Source organism: Spinacia oleracea, chromosome 3, assembly GCF_020520425.1.
Source record: "Spinacia oleracea cultivar Varoflay chromosome 3, BTI_SOV_V1, whole genome shotgun sequence".
In the NCBI taxonomy this organism is placed as follows: Eukaryota; Viridiplantae; Streptophyta; class Magnoliopsida; order Caryophyllales; family Amaranthaceae; genus Spinacia; species Spinacia oleracea.
The window spans coordinates 32,721,195-32,747,847 of record NC_079489.1 but is presented as its reverse complement, the minus strand read 5'-3'; the positions used below and the strand labels follow the sequence as shown (position 1 = coordinate 32,747,847).

At 36.4% G+C, this 26,653-nt stretch overlaps 1 protein-coding gene across 4 annotated transcripts; it reads left to right on the top strand.

The window, feature by feature from the left end:
• The first annotated feature begins 2,751 nt into the window (after window positions 1-2,751).
• Window positions 2,752-26,653, top strand: LOC110802222 (ABC transporter D family member 1). Of its 4 annotated transcripts, XM_056840093.1 has the most exons (28): window positions 2,946-3,142; window positions 3,596-3,738; window positions 4,314-4,429; window positions 4,903-5,182; window positions 9,780-10,004; window positions 12,227-12,424; window positions 12,516-12,970; window positions 14,415-14,550; window positions 14,641-14,719; window positions 17,147-17,385; window positions 17,505-17,809; window positions 17,906-18,017; window positions 18,134-18,292; window positions 19,704-19,803; window positions 19,875-19,983; window positions 21,284-21,374; window positions 21,527-21,651; window positions 21,767-21,916; window positions 22,009-22,081; window positions 23,004-23,184; window positions 23,436-23,594; window positions 24,092-24,250; window positions 24,324-24,557; window positions 25,549-25,709; window positions 25,828-25,880; window positions 26,005-26,083; window positions 26,244-26,355; window positions 26,425-26,653. In XM_056840093.1, exons 3-27 carry the CDS (start codon window positions 4,368-4,370, stop codon window positions 26,328-26,330), a joined length of 4,011 nt encoding a protein of 1,336 aa, XP_056696071.1. In that variant the 5' UTR covers window positions 2,946-3,142; window positions 3,596-3,738; window positions 4,314-4,367; the 3' UTR covers window positions 26,331-26,355; window positions 26,425-26,653. The 4 variants fall into 4 exon arrangements, with proteins under 4 accessions (XP_021863350.1, XP_021863351.1, XP_056696071.1 ...); XM_022007658.2 differs by lacking the exon at window positions 2,946-3,142 and adding an exon at window positions 2,752-2,913 and having other exon boundaries at window positions 26,244-26,653; XM_022007659.2 differs by having other exon boundaries at window positions 2,921-3,142; window positions 26,244-26,653.

The following is a 26,653-nucleotide window of genomic DNA, read 5'->3' as shown; positions in this document are numbered from 1 at the left end:
GTATTGTGTATTTCTACTTTTTGTTAATGCCAACAGGGGGAAATGAATGCAAACTTAACTTAAATTGATCACTTGAGTCCGTCTCACTACTCTCTTCTCGATGTAAGTTTATAAAATTTTATTTCTCGTTCTTAATTTTATTTTCGTTTATTAAAATTAATTTCAATTTTCCTTAATTTCATTTGGGAAATTTAGATTAATTTTTATAAAAATACTTTATTTAATTTATTGCTTTATATTTATGCTAATTGATTATTATTGCATTTAGTGAAAGTTTGCTTATGTTGTCATCACCAAAAAGGGGGAATATTGTTGACCCTAAAGTTTTGATGATGACAAAGCAAACTCCTGACAATTGGTTAAGTTATGTTGCATAATAGGTTCCGAGATCCTTAGAGGGATAATGCTAAGTTAAGGAGATCCTGAGTTGGATAAACTAAGCAACGTGGAATATAAGCAAGTAATTGATCCATGTCAGACACTACATTGAAGAAATAATCATTAAGCAAGGCGAGATCCTTAGGCGAGTTCCTAAGGCGAGATCCTCATATATTATGTGGATCCTCGATGTTCCAGAGAAGGAACAAATTGGGAAGTTTTCGAGTGAAGCTTCTAAAGGTGCAACATGAAGACTACAACATATGAGTTTATGTTTAGGATTTATGTAAGTATTTAATATTGTTTATACGTAATTTGGAACGAAAGGAACCTAAGTATTTTGGTACGTTTTAAATGAAATATGTTAACTGTAATTATAAAAGAGTTTTAACTTGGAAAATCTTTTTAATAAATAAAATGAATTTAATTAATAAATGAAACATAGGATTCTGATTTATTATCCTTGTTTCTCAAGTAAAAGATTTTCCATGTTCCTTGAAACTCTCCCCACGTATTTCTGTTTAACGTACATTTAGTGTTTTGATTTGGTCTCCCTTGTTTCTCTCCAACTATGCCCATGTTACTGAGCAGTAACTGTTAGTGGGTAGTTGAGGAGAACATGGGTACCCAACCCTAAGTAAAACTCTCCTATAAAAGGAGAAGAGTTTTGGCTTTTCAAAATACAACTGATTTCTACAAAATCTATCTTAAAGAGCTTAAACGTTTTAAAAGAATCAGTTGGCAAAATAGAGTGTTCCTTGAGTTCCTTATTATTATAAGCTTTATTACGTACTAGAATCTATCTATCATATTGTATTTTGGGTTTAAGGATTGAGTGATCCTTGAGTGACTTAGAGTTAAGTCAAAGAGAGAAAGAGCGACTAAGAGTTTAGTCAAAGAGAGAAACAGTGACTTAGAGTTAAGTCAAAGAGAAAAGGAGCGACTTAGAGTTAAGTCAGAGAGAGAAAGAGTAGCACAGTAATCGAAGGGGATTGCTGTGGGGAACTCGTGTTCGAGAGGAACTCGAGTTAGAGAGTGTATTTGTAATAGAGTTATTACATTAATACAAAAGAGTAGTGAGGTTCTTCTTGATTAGGGTCAAGAAGGTTCCTCCATTTTATATCTTTCTTCGCTCATTATTCTCAGTTTCTTTATTGTTTAAATTCCGCAAGAAACTTACTCAAGTTCCCAAGAAACAATTCACCCCCCCCTCTTGTCAAGTGTTCCTACTGAACTATCAAGTTGGATTTTTTTTCTTTAAGAGAAAAGATCAGTTTGGTTTTATAGTCTAAGAAAAGCGCTCGTAATTTACTGGGATATTTTAAACCCTTATTTATTATTTTATTAATTAGGGTAGTTTGGTGATTTTCATTTTTGCATTTAGAAAAATAATATATGCATTTAGAAGTTATGAAGATTCAATGTTAATCGAGGGGATTATGTAGGGAAATTCACTGATTCTTGTAGGTGCGAGTTATTGGAGCGTGTTAATTTGTTGAAGATTGAGAAATGAGAGGTGAAACATTGAGAAAGAGAAATAGAGAACATAGATTGAGGGCGTGTTCGGCGGTAGCGGGTAGCGTCTTGATCGGTAGCTTTTGACCGAGTCAAGACGCTACTTGTAAAATTTGTGAGTGTTTGACAAGGTAGCGGTTTAGGTAGCGGTTAGCGGTTGAGACTTAAGGTAGTGGGTGAGTAGCTTTTATCAAACGTTAAAATTAGTAGCGTTTAAGGTAGCAGGTAACATTTGACAAATTTATATTAAAGTTTTAAATAATATTTCTGCATTTATTTTATTTTATAATATTAACCGCTACTTTTACCGAACACTTATATTAGTTACCCGCTACTTTGACAGCTAACCGTTACCCACTACTATTGACCGCTACCCGCTACTTCAACCGCTACCCGCTACTCAACCGCTACCCGTTTTCCGCTACCACTACTTTTGCCGAACAGGGCCTGAGAAAGAGGAAAGAGAAATGGAATAAAGTCGTGGGGGTTGGGTCACAAACGGAGAGATTTAACGTTTTCTGTTACAAGGTAGTGGTGTTACTAAACATATCAAACTTATAAAACATAAAAATATATTAAAAAAAACTATAAGATAGTAATTCACAAAATGTCCAAACATTAAATATTATTTCACAAAACTTCCTTAAAAAACATCTAAATTATGGACAAACAGAACGTAAGACTAGAAGTCTAGACGCAAAAAAAATGAAAAAACACCTTTGCAATTACCACATCAATTGCAATCACGTAACCATATCTTACAATTTGTCCCCACAAAAAGTGTTCACGCAATCCTAATTCCTCTTTTGTTACTCCTTTCTTTTTTATACGGAGTATTGACTTTTGTTAGAAAGTCATATCTAATTTTCGGTCTCTAAAAATACTGTAGTTCAATTTTCGCTTGTTTTTCTAATTTTCTCTTTGCATACCCTTTGATTCTTTGAATATACGACGTATTGACGTATAAACCTACGGAGTACTTCTGATTCTACTCTACTCCCGTTCCCACTCGAAATTCCGGTACTATTTTCCCAGAATTATTTCATATTATTATTGTTATTCAGTGTTTGTTAGATTGTTTTGCTTTCATTCCCAAATATGTGGTAAAAAATTTCTAGGGTTTATCCTGTTTTTAATTTTATTTTGGGGGAATTCCATCGATTTATTTCTTGCGGATTCAGCTGATTCAAAAGTGAACACAATAGAGTATAAAAGATTGATTGATTGGCGCGGTTAAGCTGAAGATTAGGTATTTATAATCGTTTTATTTTGTTTGTTAATTCTGAACAAATTTCTGTTTTCTTTTACTTATTTTCAATCGTAATTGAATCGAATTGCTAAGTTTTGTTGGATTTGAGTAAGGAATTCTGCTGCCTTTTGGTTTTTAGTACAGGATTATGATTACTTAAGTGAGTGATAGATTGAAGATGATCATAATAATCTTCGTGATTGATAACTAATGTGTATTAGATTGAATTAGCTTAAAAAAAAAGATGGTTCGTTCTGTTCAATTTCATCGTCAATTGGTTCTTCTGAGTGAGTTGAATTTATAGGTGGATTTTCTGCTTTTCCTAGGATGGCGATTGTTTTGGTCTGAGTTGTAGGCCATTAATGTGTCCACACTATCATCGCAGTACTACTGTCACCATTCTTTTAGTTTGTCTTCTGAATTTACTTAGTGACGTTATGAGTATCTTTTCAGGTGAGGAGATATCCAAAGTTTAAGTGAAGATATTTGTGTCACTGTTGGAATGCCAGCTCCTACTTCGTGAAGGGGAGATTCGTGTTATGATCATCATGTTCTTTTGTTGCATATCACAGCATTTTCGACGACCTTAGCCTTGGGTGAGTGTTATATTACTGTAATGTCTTTTTTTTTTTTTTTTGCTATATGTGCATCGTGGCAACAACTTGTTCTGAAGTGTGCTCGAGTTGTACGAAGTACAACGTAGTTAGCAACGTGGATAAAACAAATAATTCTCTGAGTTTTTCTGCTTTATTCAAGTTTTTGTGGTGAGCTATTGAGCTGTGACTAATTGGCTGAGTTACAGAATCTCGTTTGATATTTGGTCTGTGAGCTTCAAGCAATCAAGCATTAAGATTTGTTTGGAATTATATGGTTTCTTGTTGTGTTGGTGGAGTGCAAAATCGGGGTCCAGGAAATGAACATCTTCTTTGTGCGGGAAAAATGTATATAGCATGCACTAAGATATTTATGCTATCTGGGCAGGTTTTATAGATACTTGAAAAAGTACAGTTGCACATCTGATAGCAAGAAAGAGCTTGACTTTATTCAAAGTTATTAGTTTAATTAAACAAGAAAATCTATTTTTAAGCTGCTGAAAGTTGATTATTTCCTCCCCCCTTCTTCCTTCCATTGATTTTGTAATCTGACACGTCTTCCTCTTATACCTTTTAAGGAGCAGACAAAGCTGCAGTGAGTACCGTTGATAGAGAAGTTATCATCTTCAAAGATGCCTTCCCTCCAACTTTTGCAATTAACAGAGCATGGACGCAGTTTTCTTGCGTCCAGAAGGTACTGTGAGATTATCTTCTTCTCTCTCCCAATATAGAATAAAAAGAAGAAAATGTCGATTGTCTTTTCTCTGTGTGGTATCTGCTTCTTTAGCATAATCCAAGTGGGTTCTTATAGCTGTTTTATTTTTTTGCTCATGATTGGAGTAGTTTTGGTGGTAGAAAAAGATTATTATCAACTTTTAGGAATTATTTTTCTCGAGTTGTAAGCTTAAGAGATACTCTTTGGATGTGCATTGGAGGTATATATTGCTGAGCAGCTATGTTTAAGATGTCTGGCTGGTAACTAAAGATTTACTTATGTGGCATGGATATAACTCATGAAGAATTGAAAATGCATATGAGATAGCTTTATTATTCATTTACTATTATTTACTTGAGATTTTAGAAATGCCTCTATATTCTTATTGCCTGGATCACCTCTTTGTATAAGTAATTTACTATGCATGCTCAACTTTTATACTTCTTCTGCAGGAAGTCTTTACTGCTGGCTACTGGTATTTTAGTAGCAGGTGGAACAGCTGCATATATGCAATCAAGATTGAGCCATAAGCGGACAGATTCTATTGGTCATTGCAATGGGCCTGGTAGTTTGACAGAGGGTTCTGAAAATGACGTTTCAAAGCTTACTGCATATAAGGGAAAGAAACAAAAGAAGAATGCATTGAGATCTCTTCAGGTTTTAGCAGCGATTCTTCTGTCACATATGGGTAGGAGGGGTGCTCGTGACCTTCTAGCTTTGGTGTCTGTTGTGGTAAGCTTCTTCATTGATTAATCAGACTCTGTTACGTTGTTATTACTCAGGTTCTTATGAACCAATACAACAATGCTCTAATGAAACTCCTTTTTATGGTGGGTGAGACCCTCTCGAAGTTGCAAATGTTGAGAGGTTGTTCTGTTTGATACCTGAAGTTTCTTAATGTATTCCCATCTTCGCATCAATCACTTAATATGTGGTGTTATATTTTTTTCTTCTTTCTTTATTTCTTGATTGTTGGGGTTATCACAGGTGTATGCTTATTCTGTTATAGGAACTTGGCTGTTAGATTAAAGTTTGGCAACTGATGAGAGATCCTGAGCAGAGGGTAATTTTTTACCAAACCTTGTAGATTTAGATGTAGCGATAACCCATCTTGATAAGCAGTGAGTCAATTTTTCCGTAGTTGAAAGCTTAAATTGCTCCACTGACATGTAGACAGACATTTTATTTTAAAGTGTGGCCTTTATGTATTAGCTGTCTGCATTTGCCATTAAATGTTTCAGAAGAAAGTCAAGAAACAATTCGATGGCGTTTACCTTTAGAGAGTGAATGACTAGGGTACTTCTGAGAAAACACCTAATAAGGATTCCACTAAAATAGGCCTTGTACTCTGTGGCCTCAAGTTCTGAAGGTTATTTTTTTTCATGTTGCTTCATTGACATTAAGAATAGGCCTTTTCAATGTTGCGGCTTTTATGTTTTAGATAGACAACCCCATGATCAAGAATTAGAGGAGCTTGCTTCTGTAGTTCTATGTATGGGCATTTAGTTTCTTAATTAAATGATGTGGCAGATTCTAGGGTATGGATGGAGCTTCTTTGAGGGGTTTTTATTTAATACCTTGCTTGAATAAAACCCTATATATACCTCCCCAGCCTTTCCATTAGCTAATTAATTTGGAAGGCCGAGGTTCCTCTTAAGACGAGAGCTTTCGTTTGGAGACTAGCTTTGGGAAGGATCAGTACATGTGATATGCTCCGAAAATGAACGGCGGGTTATCCAATCTCACTTGACATTTGTTTTCTTTGCCAAGCTAATAGTGAATCTTACCCACATACTGCAAGTTGGCATGTCATCTATGGAGGAGAAATTTGCAGAACAGGAAGAAGATTGGGTTAGTCCTTTGAATGTAAGAGATTGGCCGCAAATTCGTTTTGTGGGGTTTGGAACAGCAAGGAAAAAGGGTTGTTGTGGGGGAATTCTTTGATGGCTATTTGGTATCAAATTCATGCTTTCATGCTTTGTTCTTGGAACAGCAAATTCATTAGGCTGGAATGGAATGGTAGAATTTTAATGGAGTTGTTTATTCCCATGATAGTTTATGGGATAAAGCAACTTTGTTGGTGTCATTACAGGCAAAGACAGCTGGGGAATTTAGACTTACGCAATTGGAGATAGAAAGGAATTGGGCTACGTTCTAATTTTTTTTAGGTGTTAGTGTGTTACTCCAAGGGGACAGGACACCTTGTCCTCTTGCTGTTTTTCATTTTTTGAGTTTATAAATTTTGTTCTCATTAAAGATGTATTAGGTGTATGCATTCTGAAAGGCTTCAGAAGAAACACATTCGGAATACGACATGGCATTTCACCTGTTGAGATTGAACGGCGAGGGTACAACTGAACAATGACCTAGTGAGGATTCTGCTAACAGCAAGGTCTTGTGGCCTCTCGTTCTATCTACTTAAGATCCTTTCTCCATAATTTTATGGTGCGCCTATGTAGCTTTATGTTCCTTTTAATTGTAGCATTTGTGACTGAAAGACTTGAGAATAGCATTGAGAAATTACAAATTTGGAATATGAATGTACCTTTATTGGATGAGATAGTGTGAAAGAACCAAGTTGGGAAGTACAGATGAAGAGACGGCAAGAGAAATTTAAGTCCATAGTGAAAGTTGAAATGCATAAAGGCTGAATACATGTTTACTAATTGTCTTTAAATTGAATTTGTCCATAAGTCTGAGCAAATGATCATTGTTTAGTGAGTTCTAAAAATGGGATTACCAGGCTGCCTTCGCTGCTGTTTATGGTGTGCGTGCTGTAGATACTAGAAGACCATTATGGATTGACTTACACACACTAGCTACCTCTACCGTTGATGCTTGGTGTGTTATGGGTGATTTCACTTTTGTCCCGTATTCTGGGGACATAATGAATGGCAACCCGATTACTTTGAAGGAAAACAAAGATTTTGAACCTTGATTGACACTACTGATCTTGTGGAGCTTAAGATTTGTGGCCACTTTGATTCTTGGAGAAATAAAGGCATTGGTGATGCTAGGACTGCGTCAAGGATTAATAGAGCTTTTGGTAATTCTGAGTGGCATACTACTTATAGCAGTTCATTAGTGGAGTACATTAATCCGGGGTTATCTGATTACTCGCGTATAGTTCTCAGGTTTGACATGATCACTAAGAAGGGAGGAAGGCCATTTGAAAATTTTAACGACATGGCAGACCATGCAGATTTTTTACAGGTGGTTGCTGATGACTTAATGATCTTTACTAGGGGTGATTATAAATCTACTAGAATGGATATTAAAGCTCTGTAAACGCTTTCAAGCTGCTTTGTGTGACAATAGTGATAAAACGTGTATTTTGGAAGTGTGCCCGAGCAAGTTCAAGATGACATTCTGAATTTTTCTGATTTTGTTAAAGGGTGCTTCCCCTTTAGATACCTTGGCTTCCCTTTGAATGCTAAAAGATTGTCTGTTAGTGATTGTCATGGGTTGGTGACTTGGTGGATAGGGTAATTGCTAGAATTTCTTGCTGGTCAAGCAGGAATCTTGCTTGTTCTGCTAGGTTGTTTTAATAAACTCAGTGCTGATGAGTTTACACTCATATTGGGCTTAAACCTTTCTGCTCCCTAGGGCTCTTCTATTGTGGACAGAATCTCTCAAGTCTGTAGGGATTTTTTGTGGGAAGGGAAATTCATCCTTTCTAAAACACCTTTTGTGGCTTGGGACTGGGTTTGTAGACCTAAATCCAAAGTTATTGGAGAAATTTCTGTCGTATCCTTTTGGTTTGACAAAGTGCAAAACATTTGCATTTTTTTGGTTACGGGGTACTTCTTTAATGGGTGATGAGATGAACACCATTTTGTGAATGTAGTAATACTGAAAATGAGATATTTAATAGCGATCTGCCAAGGTTTTCGTAGATTTATTTGGTAGGAAGGTAGGATGTGCTACCCTCGAGTATTCACAGTTTCTCCCTATCTGCTAATTTTCCCCTTTTACGAGTTTTTCCCTTAGGATGTTCAACTTACTTTACAACCCAATAGACTTCACCATGTAGTCATGTACCCTGTATTTACGCCCGCCGTAACTATGTCGACACGAACTGACCCAGGCGTGAACACGGAATACACGGGACAGAGGAAGGTATGAGAATCTTTGTTAGGGTCTCGATGACCTTAGATGGCTAGATATAAAAAATTGGTTCACCAATTAGGGATAAATGAAAATGGATCTTTGGGCTTTGTTCACCAGATGACCAGAGTGATGCAAGCCCACTGGAAGATTTGTCGCCTGCCGATGAGTATGCGTTCGCAGTATGGGAAAGGGAGGAGGAGGTCAAAGGATTAAGTGTTTTACAGCTAGATGCCTAGATCACACCTTTTTTTGATTAAAAAAGTCCTCTTTTTTCTCTCTTAATTGTCTGTATATTCTCTGTGTGGTCTACAGTAGATTCTTTTTCTTTGGCCTGCTAGCAAGTTTCAAAAAGTCAAGTATTTACTTTTTTTTTTCATTGAAATTTTCTGAATAAACAGATAATAATAATTAAAAATCTGTATAAATAAATATGCTCCTCTGTTTTTGTTTTTATTTTTTATGTGCCTATTTACTTTTTCACAGCTTTCAAAATACATCTTCAAGCAACAATATCTCCGAATATGTATAATTAAAAATTACGGAAATTTGATATTTTGAAACTTACACATTAAGAGGGATCTAAAAGGTCACCACATGAGTATATGGTGTTTAAGTGTTTAAATTTGATATGCTTGTTCTTATATATCAGTGATATTCATGGTCAAAGTGTTTAACTCTTAAACCGAGATATCAAATGGGTACATAAAAAGAGAGGAAGGAGAATATGTTTTATGGCTTGTCGGGAACCCCGATTCCAAATCTGAAATTTGGAGACTTACCAACGTCTCCCTATGTCCTAGGATCTTGAATTTTCGTGTATAACTCTTGGATCCATAACCGAGTTTGACACCTGTATCCAAGTCCAAGCATCATAGCATGGCCATGTACCATACTCCAATTTGAAATATTACCAAACTTTGACCATATTTGTTGTTTAGAGATCAATAAGATAATATGTAAACTATTTTTTTTCCCCCTTCTCAAGTACTTCTACTCTCTGACTTTTTCAAAAATAATTTGACCAAAATAATGATCAAATTTGGAACAGAGACCTTAAAAATTTATATTGGTGAAAGTTAATGATAAAAGTTCTATGTAGTTTTGGGATTCCTTCGCATGCTTAATATCTGTGTCTGTTGTTCGTACATCAATGTATTATCTTTTTTTAATACTTCTAGAAATTACTTAATTTGTCAACTATTTTAATTTCACTTTGCAGGTGTTACGTACTGCTGTAAGCAATAGACTGGCCAAAGTGCAAGGATTTTTGTTCAGAGCAGCTTTTCTACGCCGTGTACCATCCTTTTTGAGACTAATAATTGAAAATGTTATTTTGTGTTTCCTTCTATCAACTGTGCATTCTACGTCAAATTACATAACAGGGACTTTAAGCTTACGGTTCAGGAAAATACTGACGAAGCTTATCCATACGCATTATTTTGAGGTATTACTCTGCAGTGTCCCGTTTTCTGCTGTTATACTGTTATTGTTGTGACGCATAGTAATATTTTCATTATTGTAAATTGATTTATCAATCCCATTTTTGGTTGATTCAAGAAAAAGTTGTGTATTAATTTTGGGAATATTAATGATATACTCCCTCCGTCCCGGAATACTCGACCCGGTTTGACCGACACAGAGTTTAAGGGACTTGAATTGATTTATTTAATTTAATAGGTAGTAGTTGATAGTGGGGTATTATTTTAATGTAGTTAATGGGAAATGTGTAAAGGGGTGGGGTTGGGGGAGAGTAGGGGTTGAATTTTTAATTATTTTTTGTATGGAGTAGGGGGTAGGTGGGTTAATAGGGGTGGAGTGAGAAATAATATAATATTGTTAGAATATTTCCATTTTTAGAAACAGGTCAAGTATTAAGGAACGGCCCGATAAGGAAAACAGGTCAAGTATTCCGGGACGGAGGGAGTATAGAAATATATCTCCGTATATCCTTTCCCTAAAAAGTTTCAAAATATAATTTGAATTACGGATTAATCGAGCATTTCTTCTTTTTAATATCTGACCCAAATTTTATGGAAGCATTTATTGTTATTACCAGATCAAAAATATAATTTTCAAAAGAACTATAGATATGATGTTTTATCATATAAATTTTTTAATTATAAAAATAAGAACGATTCATATAGATATAGTTATGGACTACCATTCCAAGTAAATAAAAACCAAGAATTTTCTTATACTTATAATTACAACATAAATAACAACAAATTTATTGACATGTGGTGGAATATCCCTATCAGTAATTTTAGTTATTTAGAAAAAACGAAAATTATGGATATAGATAAAAATATAGATAGAAAATATTTGGATTTTAAAATTCTCGATTTTTCTCTTCGAAATAAAATCGACATTGAGGACTGGATCGATATCAGTACTAGCATGAATGAAAATACTAAAACTGAACCTAGGAATTATCAAATTTTTTCTACATTTATATTTATTTCATATTTTGTTGCAGTAGGTTAATCTTTAGTTACAGTGATTGCATTAGATCAATATGCAAACTACTGCAGTTATATGTTCTGCTGTCAAAATATACCTTCTTCGTTGAAAAGGGGAAAAAAGTTCGTTTCTCATTTATAATGTTTTGTTTCCTATTAATGTCTTATTTTTTGGGCAAATAATTAATGTCTTTTTTGACACAATATAATGCGGGCTGTCCGGGTTCTGATAAAGTCAGGTTTTGGGTCAGAGTATTTTTCTACCAAAATAATTTTTGGCAAGTCGAACAGTCATGATACAATTCATATCCTCTATTATAGCACCGTGTTTTTGTTAAGCCCAATAATCATTTGTAATACATTTAAGTACTTTTTCCTCGAGGGGATATATACTTAATATAGATAATATTGATTGGTATTTTCATACTTGAAACAAGGTTGATTCGTAGTATTACTGTTTGACTCATTCAAAGCATCATTGTATTTGACTGGCAGTTATTTTCTACGTAGTACTTTGAGCTACTATTCCTCTCCATTAACAGATTCAACCCTTGAAAGTCAAATGCTTCATATGCAAGTATAACTTTTATATCTATCGGTAAACTAAATAATTGAAAAACCAGTTCTTGACAGGCCACGGGCTAACTATTATGTTTCTTTCTTTTTGTAATGGATGCAGGAAAGATTAATCTAAACAACAAACATGAACACACTGATTTAACGTGGTTAACGAACAGTGTGGCGACAGATTTGAGTAGAAATTTTTAGCGGTTGGGTGATTTTGGTGAAAGGGTTCTATTTCTACCTGAACATAATCTGATTGGTACACTTCCTAAGGCCGTGAATATTTTGGGAATTTAGCTGAATATGAAAAAGAATTCCTTTGTTTAAAAGAGCACAGTAATTGTTTCCTCTGTCTCTTCCTCCCTCTCCTCTTCTTTCATTATTCAGAGCCTTTGGGTTGTTTTAGAATTGTCTTCATGTGCATCTGAGAAGATTTGAGTTTTTAGGTTGTATATATAGGCTTGAACCAGCACGTTTGCTATGGTATTATGCCTGAGTTGGATTTCATACTACTATTAAAGACACCATCATGCTCTATATGATCCTCATTTTCCTTGAAGCTAAAATTGTGATATTTTTTTTAAAATATTTTATTCCATAAAAACCATGTGCATTTTATACTGATAGACATCTATCTTTTCAGAATATGGCTTACTACAAAATATCCCATGTGGATGGCCGGGTAACTAATCCAGAACAAAGGATTGCTAGTGATGTTCCGAAGTTCTGCTCCGAATTAAGTGACCTTGTGCAGGAGGATCTAATTGCAGTTACAGATGGGATACTGTATACTTGGCGCCTATGTTCTTATGCCAGTCCAAAATATATATTCTGGATTTTGGTAATTCCAAATTTGGTCCATATATCCATATTAATTTTCTGGAGTTACATCAAAAACAAATTTCTGATTATGTCCATTGTTTGTGTTTCAGGCTTATGTACTGGGAGCAGGGACCATGATTAGAAACTTTTCTCCTGCGTTTGGCAAACTAATGTCTAACGAACAACAATTGGAGGGGGAATATAGGCAGCTTCATTCTCGATTGAGGACCCACTCAGAAAGTATAGCATTTTACGGGGGAGAAGCTAGAGAAGAGTTTCATATTCAGCAAAAATTTAAGACACTAGTAAATCATATGGGTGTTGTCATTCATGATCATTGGTGGTTTGGTATGATCCAGGATTTCTTGCTGAAGTATCTTGGTGCCACTGTAGCTGTTGTTTTAATAATCGAACCCTTTTTTTCTGGCAATTTGAGGCCTGATTCTTCAACGCTAGGACGTGCTGAGATGTTAAGCAATCTTAGATATCATACTAGTGTTATCATTTCGCTTTTTCAGTCGTTGGGTACTCTGTCAATCAGCTCAAGACGACTCAATCGTCTCAGGTACTTTTGGATTTGCTATCTCTTGAAAATTTTCTAATCTGTCTCATGCTTATTGACAATGGAATTTTGTGTGGTCTGGTTGTGTGTCTTCTGTTCTCTGTTACTGTGCTTTTTTTTTTCTCAGTTTTTATGTATTTACTCATCCTTGCATATTTTGTTCTTGCGATTTCAATGGGTCATTCTATTGGGATTCCTTTATTTCAAGTATCAGATATAGCTTTCTTAGTCATTTGCTTATCTAGTAACCTATAGTTTTATTCTTCTAATTTTCTGAAACACTTTAGATTTTGTTTATGTTGAAGATCGCCTAAATAAGGATCCAAGGAGGTATTGAAGGAAATAAAGAAGAAGAGCTTATTGATACTTGTGCAATTCATATTCCTCCATTGGTTGTGCAAGGATGTCTCTGACTTGCACATAATTGATCCTAGTTCCTGCATCCTAGCCTATTGTCCATTTTTATATATTGAAAAAATACCGTCTTATTTAGGCTGTTTGTTTTGACGGCGAACATTTTCCTATGTTTGGTTTGTTAAGGGGGTGGAAATCGATTTTCCAAATGGTGGAAACATTTTCCCTTTGTAAGGAAGCGATGCCATATTTCACTCCCTTTTCCTTACCTCTCTTTTTATCTCCTCTCATCCATCCTCTCCTCTCCTTTCCACTTCCAGATTTTTTTTCTTAGTAACTTCTCTTGCAAGGAACCAGACAAAGGGAAACTGTTATACAATTGTGTTTTCCCTTGAAAATGGTTTACTATGTAAAGTGATTTTCCGGCTAACCAACGGAACCTTAGTGTACTCTCTTAGTAAGCAAGCATATCAATAGTCGACAATGATTTGTAAGGAGAAAGGGAACAAGTAGAGTTCCATTCAAAAGTTATATATCATTGAAAGAAGACCTTGTGGAAACCCCTTTACAGTAGCAAGCTAGCAGCTACCACCAAAGGAAAACCATGAATGATTTACACTATTATAAGCCGAAATGTTGATAGAAAATTGGGAATGTAAAGCAAATTGGGATACTTAAGAATGTAAAGCAAATTTTGGCACGTCCTCCTTGAGAAAAATATTCCTCTTCACACATTCATGGTTTAAATCATCCAATACATACCGGCCCCTTTGTGTATCAATTTCTCAGATTTGATGATTCAATGTATGCTTCCATAGTTCCATGACGTAAATCCGTACCTTGACCGTACCGCAGTAGTGTTTTAAAACCTTTATTGTGTAGCTGATGCATATACTTAGAGTGTCTTGCTGAGAGGACACATTTTTAGCTGTAAGGACCCACAATAATATTGCTTTGTTAAGTGCATGTTCTTGATTGTGATCCAAGACTTTGGTTCATCCTAGTTGATTTGCAATGGAGACAATGGTTTTTCTTGTTATATTTGTTTGTTTATTTATGATATTCATTAATTCATTTATTGGCAAAATGGCAGTGGTTATGCAGACCGAATTCACGAGCTAATTGCTGTATCTCGAGAGCTTGGTTTTCGTGATAGTTCTTCTTCTCAGAGAAATGGAAGTAGAAATTTTTTTAGTGAAGCCAAATACATCGAATTTTCAGATGTGAAGGTGGTTGCTTACTTGCTTTAGTCCTGATGTAATCATACTTCCATGTATTCATTTCTTTTGGTCATTTACATAATTTTGTGTGAAACTCAGGTTGTTACCCCATCTAACAATACGTTAGTGGAAAACTTGACGCTGAAAGTTGAACCAGGATCGAACCTTCTGATTACAGGTAGAGTCGGAATTATGCTGATAAATGTCAATTCTTTTCAATTGTTCTTTTGATCATGTGCTGGATTTCCAATTTCAGAGTGACTGCATTTGCATGTTGTCTTGGTTTGTCCTTCATGTTAGTTCACTGTATTGTGAAACTGTGATTGACTTTTGGGCAAGCAATATGTCAATCTATGGTTCATTTAACTTCTCCATAGGATGCAGAGGCCCTGTTCAGAACCTTATGCATTCCAAGTTGTGTGCTGTGAGTTGTTGCTCAGTTGTTTCCCTATTTAGAAGTATGAGTTTGTCTTGCACTGGCATGGTGGTACCTGTTCATTTGAGTTTTCTGTAGCTGTCTTATGAATAATCCTGAAATCATAAACACCCTGTGGTCCTGTGTTACTCCGATTTGGAATTTTCGCTTCTGCAGCCATGTCGACACGACAAGGATATGGTTCTGAAAACCTTACCCCACTGTTCACTTCCATTGGACAATTAAGTGAGAGAGAGAATAAAAAAGGCTTAGGAGAGTTTAAGCTGCTTACATGGCGTCGTGTAATGGATCTATGGAGGTTTAGGGGTTAGAAATCTTAGAATGGTATTTATATGTGAGGATCTAAAAGGAAGATTTTTGATTGGCCTTTGACTACCTTTTTCCTAGTAAAAAAGTTAGGACACAGGGCCACTTCCTAACTATAAGCACTGAGATATGTGTGCATATCTGAGCAAAAGCAGCATAACAGTCCAAAGGGTAAATCTATATATGAAGTGGCACTGTGGGCCCTTGGCAGATTGGTATCTTAGTTTAAAAAGGTGCAAGGCGCACAAGGATCATGGAGCCTTGGCGCAAGGCTCAGGCGCGCGCCTTTTGGATACGAGGCGCACATAATTTCCTAATAAACCTTAAAATTCGGTATAGAACGAAATTAACACAGTTTATACTCAAAACAACATAATACTATTTGAGTGCCATATTTTCTTGTCGGTTCATAAGTATCGCGTGATCCCGTCAATGGAGTGCCAGAATTAGAACCTTCCATGGTAATTACAAGCTGGAAATATGAAAATTAACTCATATTATGCTACTGCCACTGCCCCAAAAGTTTAGGTTGTAGAGATATGACGGTTGATATCATTAAAAAAGAAAAATAAAAAGTAAATATAAGAGCCACGACTGAAGACTGAAGGCGATGTGCCTTGCGCCTTACCTAAGGCGCACAAAGGCGGTTGATATTAGTGAGCCTGGAGAGCTGAAGGCGCCGAAGGCTGAGCCTTGCGCCTAGGCGCCCCTTGGGCGCACTTTTTTAAACTAAGTTTGGTATAGACAGTAGTATTTCGATAATGCTGGTCAGTAAGTTAATTCTCAAAATTGACATGGAAATATTCCTATTCCTATTCCTATCCCTTCACTTTTTTGTTTGTGCATGTGTGTGTTTGGGGAGGGGGGCGTGTTGGAGAAGAGGTTGAGGTTTGGCGGGAGAGGGATTATGTTGAATAGTGTTTGGGGAGGGGGGGCGTGTTGGAGAAGAGGTTGAGGTTTGGCGGGAGAGGGATTATGTTGAATGTGATTTTAAAGAAAAATAACCGCAATTCAGTGAAAGATAGAAATTAAGTGAAAGCGCATGAAGGTTATGAACACTAGTTGAACAAGAAAGGGGGGGGGATAGTTTTCTCCATGAACTCTTTCTCTTGAAGTCAAATCAGATGCATTATGCAAGTCTTTATATGTTATTAAAGGAAAATTCTATGGAATTGAATATAGAGTCATAGACCTAAGAAGATTGATTATTAAGAAAAATATGATTACTTTGGCATGCTTTTTAGTTTTTTATTTCAATTTTAATAATCTGACATGCTTTCTTGTACTTTTGATTTATTGCTCTCTCTTCCCCACATTAGTTCGAACACGTAGCAATGCACATAGTTTTAGGAGATAAGTTTTTGGTTGGCTTATGTAGTGTTATTTAATAGAAAAGTAGTTGTGGTGGGAGTTATTAGGGTATTTTTATTTTTATTTGAATGAAATGTAGTGTGAAAGGATATAGTGGGTCCAAAAGGAGGAGTGAGCAATATTAAATAACTTGATGGGGCCATGCCATAAAGGAACGTGTTCACCACTAATTTGGGACGGACGAAAAAGGAAAGTGTTCGAGCTATTGTGGGCCAGAGGGAATATTCTTTACTAGGAGGGCACCATGTACCGTGTTAGTGTTAATATGGTAAAATCTTCATGGTGTAATATGGGTACTATTAATGTGTAGAATTAGCAATCTAACTAGCCTTCTGGTCCTTGTAGTGGTCTTTAACTTTAAGCCTTTAAAGCTTCCAATATTTCTACTACATGTTCTTATAATCCGTTGTTGGCTCCCAGTGATGAAACTTATTACTTTTGGTACTTATTCTGTAAGGTATTTGAGCTTTGACTGATTGTTTTTCTTTGAAGGCCCAAATGGTAGCGGTAAAAGCTCACTTTTCCGAGTTTTAGGAGGACTTTGGCCTCTAGTGTCTGGACATATCGCAAAGCCTGGAGTTGGATCTGATCTTAATAAAGAGATATTTTATGTGCCACAGCGACCATATACAGCTGTTGGCACTCTTCGGGATCAGTTGATTTATCCTCTTACTGCTGATCAAGAGGTTGAGCCGCTAACTCGTGGTGGAATGATAGAGCTGTTGAAAAATGTATGTTACTTCTCTGTTTGCATCATCGTTTATAATCTGGAAGTTGTGTAGAGCAGCTGTTCTCTCTTTATGCATTCCTGAAATGTTTTCTTGTGAATTTTCTTTGTTTCTATTTTTAGGTTGACCTTGAGTATCTACTTGATCGCTATCCTCCGGACACAGAGGTCAATTGGGGTGAGGAACTTTCTTTAGGAGAGCAACAGCGACTAGGAATGGCAAGATTGTTCTATCATAAGCCCAAGTTTGCGATTCTTGATGAATGCACAAGTGCTGTGACAATTGATATGGAAGAGCGTTTTTGTGCCAAAGTCCGGGCTATGGGAACTTCATGCATCACAATATCCCATCGCCCTGCATTAGTTGCATTTCATGATGTAGTGTTGTCCTTGGACGGTGAAGGGGGATGGAGCGTTCACTACAAAAGGTTGAGTTTTGACTTGGTTATTCTGAAGTTTAAAATATTTATAGATATTGATATGGACCAGAAAATTGCTTACGTGAAGGTACTTTTAATTTACAGGGATGAAACTTTGGCAGATGATGAGAATGCAATGGATATTAGTAACGCTTTAGAGTCTAACCGCCAAAATGATGCAATGACTGTACAACGAGCTTTTGCGACTAATAAGAAGGTCTAAAAAACTTAAATTTTCGCTACCTATTTCTTCTTCCCTTGTACAACATATTTCATCTTTTCACAAGTTTCTCTGAAATATTTGCACTGAAAATTTCTTGTTCTCTTTTCCAGAGATCTACATTTGCTAGATCAAACTCTGAATCATACATATCAGAGGTCATTAGAGCATCGCGTACTTTAGATCGAGCTACAACTTTGCCCCATGTTCCAGAACTTCAAATATCTCCAAGGATGTTGCCATTGAGAATTGCTAACATGTTTAAGATATTGGTGAGTTTCTCTTAGCTAAAGAACTCTTACAGTGCCTTTTTTGCCGCAATTTTGCCACAATTTATAAGCGATGCAAGTTTAATCCAGGTATTCACAGTGGAACTATAGATTGAGTTGATATGTTTTTATGACCAGCTTGGACTTTTCTGGTTAGCATTGAATATGAGATGATAATATTGATGTAGGGCGGATTATGTATCCCTGCATGAGTAGAAGGATCGTGTAAATCCAGTGTGTGAATTCGGGATTTGCATAGTGGGGGGGGGGGGGGGGTTTGAGGAAAACTCTCCACATTGATGTCTGTTTGATACGGTTAATATTATGAAGGTGCTATATTGTGCCTGGCATAAATAAGCTTCATATGATACAAGGTAAAGCCTGAACATTGATAGCTTTAATATGAAAGAACTGAAGAAGGCAAACCTTTGAACATTGATAAGCTTCACATTGTTGCCCGTTTGATACTTTTAATATCATAAAAGGTGCTATAATTGTATCTGAATATAGCTTCCTATGGTCCTGAACATAAGTTTATTATGGAGGAAGGTAAAGTGTTATACATTTGATAAGCTTCACCGAATTTCCGAGGAGGGGATTCCATTTGAATGAAGATGTTTGTTTTGAGTAAATATACTGCAGTTGTGTTATTTTGTGGCTGCTTTCACAATATATCAAGAGCATCAACAACAAGCGTTTATAAAGTAATGGTATAGTTTTTCCATATATGCTTAGGGGGTAACTTGTAAACACTGTTGTGACCCTGTTGCTGCCTTGCTGGTGCTAATTGTCATTCATTTTCTGTTAAGTTGTATTTTCTGTTAAATATGTTTATGCTTGTTATATACTCCCTCCGTCCCCGGTTGTTTGCTACAGAACATCTTTTACTTTGTTTATTTTTGGTTGAGTGGAGTTGAGAAGAGATCACGAGATAAAGGTGGTGCGACCAAATGTATTTTATGTGAGAGTAATTGTGGTCCCCATTATCATTTTTATTCTGGGGCAATCTTTTGGGGACATTACAAAAAGGAAATTGGTTCAAACAAAAGGGGACAGAGGGAGTGCTCTAGTTGCTGTTTAAGGGTAAACAGTGTTCATTTTAGGAAAAAAAAGCAGGTGCTTGTAAATATGTTTGTACTTCAGCAACTGGAACAGTTTGAGTGTTTTACACTCCTTTTTATTCATTACACCTTTCCTTCTGAGATATGAGTCATACTCAAGTTTGTTTGAGTTGTTGCTTTGATTTCAAGGACAAACTCCTGCAATAGTATACTTCTGCATTTCATATAGAAAAAAGTAGCAAATTGAACACTATTTGTACATTCACTGTGTAAAAAAGGTGCAGCCCTTAAAGCATAGCATAGAAATGTGCTAAGAACAGAGTTTCATTTTGGCGATGCCTTTTCTTTTCCAGGTACCTACTGTTCTTGATAAACAGGGAGCACAGTTACTTGCAGTTGCATTCTTGGTTGTCTCAAGAACATGGGTCTCTGATCGTATTGCCTCTTTGAATGGTAATTGACTTCTTTGTTTCAGTTCACTTGCTTTTTGCCAAAATTGTAACTAAATTGCATGTTTTCCTCAGGGACGACTGTAAAATTTGTATTGGAGCAGGACAAGGCAGCCTTTATCCGTTTGATTGGAGTCAGCGTTCTACAAAGTGGCGCTTCTTCTTTCATTGCTCCTTCTATAAGGTTATATTTCCTGGTATCACAAAAATGGTACCACTATAGCAGAATTTAGGTTCCAAATTCTTTGCATAATTGAGGTTGCATTGTTAACATATTTGATGTGTTTATCTTTGCAAAGCTTCATGACAACCACTTTGTCATGTTGTCAGATAGCTCATAAAGTCATAATTGAATCAGATCTAATCTACCCATATTAGATCAAACAGTTGAGAGAGTTACTATTGGAAACAACCTCTCTGCAATTGCAGGGGTAAGGTTGTGTACACCCGACCCCTCCTTACCCCGCTTCTTGCGGGAGCCTCTTTGAGGCAATGGGGTAATGATAATGATAATGAATGAGTTGAGAGAGTTACTTAGCAATACTATCTAATTTCGTTGATGATCCATTTGATAATGGATAACGAATAACAAGGATTTGTGAAAAAAACACTCCAGTCGGGGATTCTTTCCTAGAAAATTCTATTATCCTATCAGCTATCACATAAGTTGCATGAAGCAATAATGGACTCTGTTCCACTTGTTTATACTTAATAGGAGGTGTTTAGTTTTATGCAGGTATGGGTTTGAAATTTCTCAAACACAGGGCTCATGTTTGGTTCATTCAATTAGCAATTCCATGCTTGTTGGAAATGTGTCGGAAAGAGGGTTGGAGGGGGGTGGGAGGAGTAAGAGGAAGCTGGTGAAGGAGAGATCCTGTGTGCATTGGGGGGAAGAAGAGAGTTTATGGATTTGGAATGTGGAGGGGGGGGAATATTTTCAACCAAACCCTTTGTTTCAGATATTGGGGTCTAGGAATCCTTCATCTCAAACCCATGAGTTTTATTTCTAACCCAATTTGGAATTCTATGATGTGAATCAAATGCACTCTTAGAGACAGAAAAAGACAGACAGAAAAAATGCTTTCATGTGGGGATGATCTGCATAGACTAATGTTTAAATGTAGATGCTTCATGACAACAGTACATGAACTCAGTTGTCATTGGAAAAGACCTGGCCTTCAGGGAATGAATTCATCACCATATGAATGCTACCCATTACCCATTAACTTTGTCTTCTTAAACTGAAGAGGCTGTTAGATTTCTTTTGTCTGCAGATGGTTATATGCACTTTTCTTTCTAGTGATAGCTCTTTGGCTTTTTAATCCCTCTGGCAGTGGATTTGCTCCTGTTCTGAATATGAAGCTATTTATTTCTCGTTTTCATGATAGTCGCTGCTGTATTTGTGTTGCTTGATATCATCGAAGCATGAAGATTCTAGCATAAGGGATGTGTTGTGTCTGATCTAGATATTTGCCATATTTCAGACATTTGAAAGCTAGGTTGGCTCTTGGATGGAGGATCCGCTTGACTCAATATTTACTCAAGAATTACTTAAGGAAAAATGCTTTCTATAAGGTATGAGCTAGAGCAACAATTAAGGGACAGATTTAACATTCTCAATGTATTCTCTGCTTTTTTTATGTGACTTCTGAGCCTTTTTTTGTCGGAGTGTTTTTATTTTTATTTCAAGAGCACTTTTATTTATTTAAAAAGCATTATTTTCTCAGGTTTTCCACATGTCGAGCAAAAGCTTAGATGCTGATCAGAGACTAACTCATGATCTAGAAAAGTTAACCTCAGATTTATCCGGGCTTGTCACTGGATTGGTGAAGCCTACTGTGGATATTCTATGGTAAGCACTGATATCAACTAGCAAGAGATGCAACTGCAGCTTATGATATTAATTCCAGATGCCGTGTGTTCTCTTTCTGTGTATGACCCTTACTGGAATTCATTTTTACTTTAAGGTTCACTTGGAGAATGAAGCTATTAACTGGTCGTAGAGGTGTTGCTTTCTTATATGCGTATATGTTGCTTGGACTTGGATTTCTGAGGAGCGTTACTCCTGATTTTGGTGACCTCGCAAGTCAAGAACAACAACTTGAAGGAACTTTTAGGTTTTTACATGGATTTGTTTTTCCCACAACTGCCTGTCTGTCTCGCATCTAGTTTATTAAGTTAGCTGTTACTAATTTTTGTATCTGATTAGGTTTATGCATGAGAGGTTGCGCACACATGCAGAATCTGTTGCTTTCTTTGGAGGGGGTGCGCGGGAAAAGACGGTGAGTACTTCAATTTTAGTTAACCCTTCCTCACCCCAAAGAGAAGGGTACATGTTCTCATTTATTGGCTAGGGTAGAGCTATGAGGTTTTACAACTTTTACCTGACTCCAGGAATAATAACGAGCCAAATGTAGGGTAATCTGCTGGGAAAATCCTGATTTTACCTTTTTCGTTGTATTTTTGCAAGTAAACTTTCTAATAGGGAATAAAATAAAGCCATAATATTTGTTCAAATCCCGGTGTAAATCTCCTTTGAGTAGTGTAGATTCTAACATATCATCCATCAGTCATCGTGTTCATCTTTACGAGTGTTGATATTGGATTTCTCATAGTGCTTACAAATAGGAATTGTAAAACTGACTTGTAACTAATTGCCCAATCCAATATACTCAAACTATAATTGGATTGTATCCGAAACAAGGTACTCAATTCTTTCCTGGACTGAATTGACCCAATTCAAATTGAGTCAACCCAAAAAAAGAAGAAGTTATGACTGGATTTATTTGAATATTCATAATTGACATTAGACCTAAATCTGTTCTGAATTTAACTTAAACCCAACCCAATGTATTTTACTTGAATATGACCTGAAATAATCGGTAAATACACCTGAACTGGATGAACCATTTTCCAGGTCCTTACCGATTTATAACGGTGTCCCACAGTTCTTGTACACATTAGTATCTCATTACGTTGATGCAATATGGCCCCTTCAAGTGGCCACTAAGTGAATGGAGCATTTGCTTAGATTCGATCATGATTTGGGTATTGATCTATCATGTGCATTGTTTTATTGACCAACTTTTCAATTATGATAAGGTCTTGATGAAATTTGTATGATACCTTCTTTCTGTTGATTATTTCACTGCCAGTAGCTGAGGACTTATGGTGCTGATTTTTAGATCCTGCTAATGCTTGCAGATGGTAGAATCAAAATTTGAGAAACTTCTTAATCACTCGTTGCTTCTGATGAAGAAGAAATGGCGATATGGCATTCTTGATGACTTTGTCACCAAGCAGCTCCCGCATAATGTCACATGGGGTTTGAGCTTATTGTATGCCTTGGAACATAAGGGAGACCGATCCTTGACTTCCACACAAGGTAATATTGTAGGAGTTTTTCACATGTGCTAGCTCTTGTTTTTTTGTTTTTTCAATAAAGAATGTTTATTACAATTGGACTCTTTTAATACCTTGTCTAATCATCCATTATTTACAAATTTGTGTAGTTAGCAATATCTTTAATAATATCACCTGTAGATAATTTTTCTCTTTCTAATTGTCAGAGCTTGACGCCTTTTAAGGAACTTGAGATTGTCTTGCAACCCTGACTTTCTGGAAATTTCTCTTCAGGTGATCTTGCACATGCATTACGCTTCTTGGCATCAGTTGTCTCTCAAAGCTTTTTAGCTTTTGGTGACATTCTTGAGCTGCATAAGAAATTTGTTGAACTTTCTGGTGGTATCAATCGAATTATGGAGCTGGATGAGTTCTTAGATGCTGCTCACTCTGGTAACTAGAATTTTTTTACCGTAATATGAGTAGTATTGAAAATTCTACAGTTTAAATATGCTATTCTATCTGTATGGATTCCAATATTCTTATCTCTAAGTGGCGCCGAAGCATGTAGCTGAGTGCATTTGCGTATCTTAAGTGCTATATAAGTTTGATGGATGTGAAATGTCATAATCGAGAGTTCTGACACATAAATATTTTGTGTTGTTAAAAGAAAAGAGTGTAGAAACGAAAATGAGTATGTTTCAGGATGCTACCTCATGCTTATTGCCAAGGGTTCATCCCATTGAGGCCTTTAAGGATTGGTTAATTTAAATGCATCCATTCCTTAATTGTATGTCTTATTTTTTTTTTCCCGTCCTCTTTATTCTTTGACCTGTTTAACCTACCCTGAATATATTTTATTTTTTGGGGAGGAATTTGTGGGGGGGGGGGGGGGGGGGGGGGGGGGGGGGGTATTTGACATAATCTGAGCTAATTATATGCTCATGCAGAACACTTGTCTCAAACTTCACTGGCATCTGAGGGAAATAGTGCGCTCTCTGAAGACACCATCTCATTTACTGATGTTGACATAATCACCCCGTCCCAGAAATTGTTGGCAAGGCGGTTGACGTGTGACATTGTACCTGGAAGAAGTCTTCTTGTTACTGGTTAGCTGATCATCCTTTATACTCTCCTTTTGATGCTCAATTGTTGATATCTGACTATTTGCCATTTTTTTAGGTCCAAATGGGAGTGGCAAAAGTTCAGTTTTCAGAGTACTTCGTGGTATTTGGCCCATTGTCAGTGGAAGACTCGTAAAACCAAACCAACTATATGAAAAGGGAATCGAATTTAATTGTGGTATATTTGTTGTTCCACAACGACCATATACTTGCCTAGGAACCCTGAGGGATCAGGTCATTTATCCTCTATCACGTGAGGAAGCAGAGATAAGAGGAGTGCAGAGGGATGGAGGTATGTGTTTGACTAATGGTTAACTTTTAGTTCCAAACTAACTTAGATACTGGATGTGAGTCTGTGACTGTTTGATGATCCTGTATTTCTTGTTGGCCTATGCTATTTCGTTTTTTAGACTACATATGCTTTAAATTTTCTATGCCTTGTTGGCTATTACCATCCTTAAGTTAGATACTAATACACGTAGTATCTTACACTCTTTAATAATTTTAGCTAATAATTATCACCAGCGTTTTTGCTAAAATTTGGGTTTTAATAATTTTGTGCTCGACATCTCATCTGAGAATTATTTTCCCATAAGAAGTGATATTTTACTAATTCTAACACTGTGATGCAGCCAATAACATTGTAACTGATTTTTGTTAGTTTTATCCAGCAAGTAGATATTTATCATCAAGTTGGATGAAAATATAGTTACTCTGCTTGCTCAGGTCTAATAGAAGTCCTATTTTTAATACTGTGCGTAGATATTTATTGCTTTGAATTGGTGTTGGCTCCCCTCTTCTTGTACCGTAGTTGCGAGGGAGAACCCCTGTGACGGGCTAAGCATCCTACAACTTTTTCCGGGATTTCCAGCATGCAAATCAATAAAAGAATTCCTGTGTGTCCACTGATTAGATATGGTATCTGGCTAAAGAATGTTATTATTCACATGGTAATATGGGGGCCCAACCCTCGCCCTCAAGTGAGTGTGATGAGGTTTGCTCTCTCGAGAGTTTCAGACTTAGAATTTAGGGAGTGTAGCTGCTGCTTCACTTCAACCTTAAGAATGCTAACTTCACAATGTAATTTAGTTCATTTATTGTGTAAAAGTGGAGATAGGAACTATGTTGAACATGTGAATAATAACATTCTGACATAAATTAGCTCCTAGTACAACTTGTAATAAATAGACTAGCAGTTTGAATCTGACATAATGACATTCAACTACTGACATGTTGCAACATGCTTTAAAGTGCCTTAAGTAACTTGCCTATGTTGATTTCAGGTCATCACAGTTGTACTTCTTCAGAGGTATTGGATATGCAGTTGAAAGTCATACTAGAAAATGTTAAGCTGACTTATCTATTGGAGAGGGAAGGCGGTTTGGGTGCTGCTTTAAATTGGGAAGATGTTCTCTCTCTAGGAGAGCAGCAGAGGTTAGGGATGGTGAGTTCTGCTTCTTGGTATATAGTTCGGAATATTAGTGCTTTAAGAAAATGTTAATGGAAATTGTATTCTACTTGTCTAATCTCTCTGTTTTTTTTCATCTGCCGAACTGCTGAAGGCACGCTTATTCTTCCACAAGCCTAAATTTGCTATCCTTGATGAGTGCACCAAGTACGTGGTTATGAGTTTACTCCTTTTGTTTTCTATAATTTCTGGCCCTTTGAACAAGACAAATTGATTGTAAGTTCATTGTATAATCACACTGTTGATGGACTATTCACTTGATGACTGACAGTGCCACAAGCGTTGATGTGGAGGAGCACCTGTATACGCTCGCTACTGATCTAGGCATTACAGTAGTTACTTCGTCACAGGTATGTGGTTTGCTACCCATACATACGTTTGGCTTTGGAACTGAACAAGCTTTTAGTCAATATCTCTTGGTCTTTAGAATTGCCTGTGCAGTTTTTGAAGTGAAAATGAGTCATCTTTCAATTATTTAAATATTTCTTCTAATATTATGTCTTTTGTCAGCGTCCTGCTTTAATTCCATTCCATGCATTGGAATTGCGACTGATAGATGGAGAGGGTAGCTGGGAGCTTCGCAAAATTAAGCAATGACAATGCTGTATTTAAGATCCGCGAGGTAGATGATATGGCGATGGTTGATGCAAGCGGTTATAATTATGTAGTGAAATTAATTGTTTTAATTCAGATTTCAGGGTTTAGCAAAGCATTATTTTGGCCCCAGAAAGAGAAAACCATTCCCTTGAAAAATAGGGATAGAAACTGCTCACGGGCAATCGGAATCAATAATACTGCACATATAGAAATGTAAGTTATGTAACACATAGAATACTTCCTCTGTACAGGCTGTCAATTAATCTAAGTCAAAATGTCATTATTGTATAACTTGGATTTCTTAATCAATTTTGTTTCCCGTC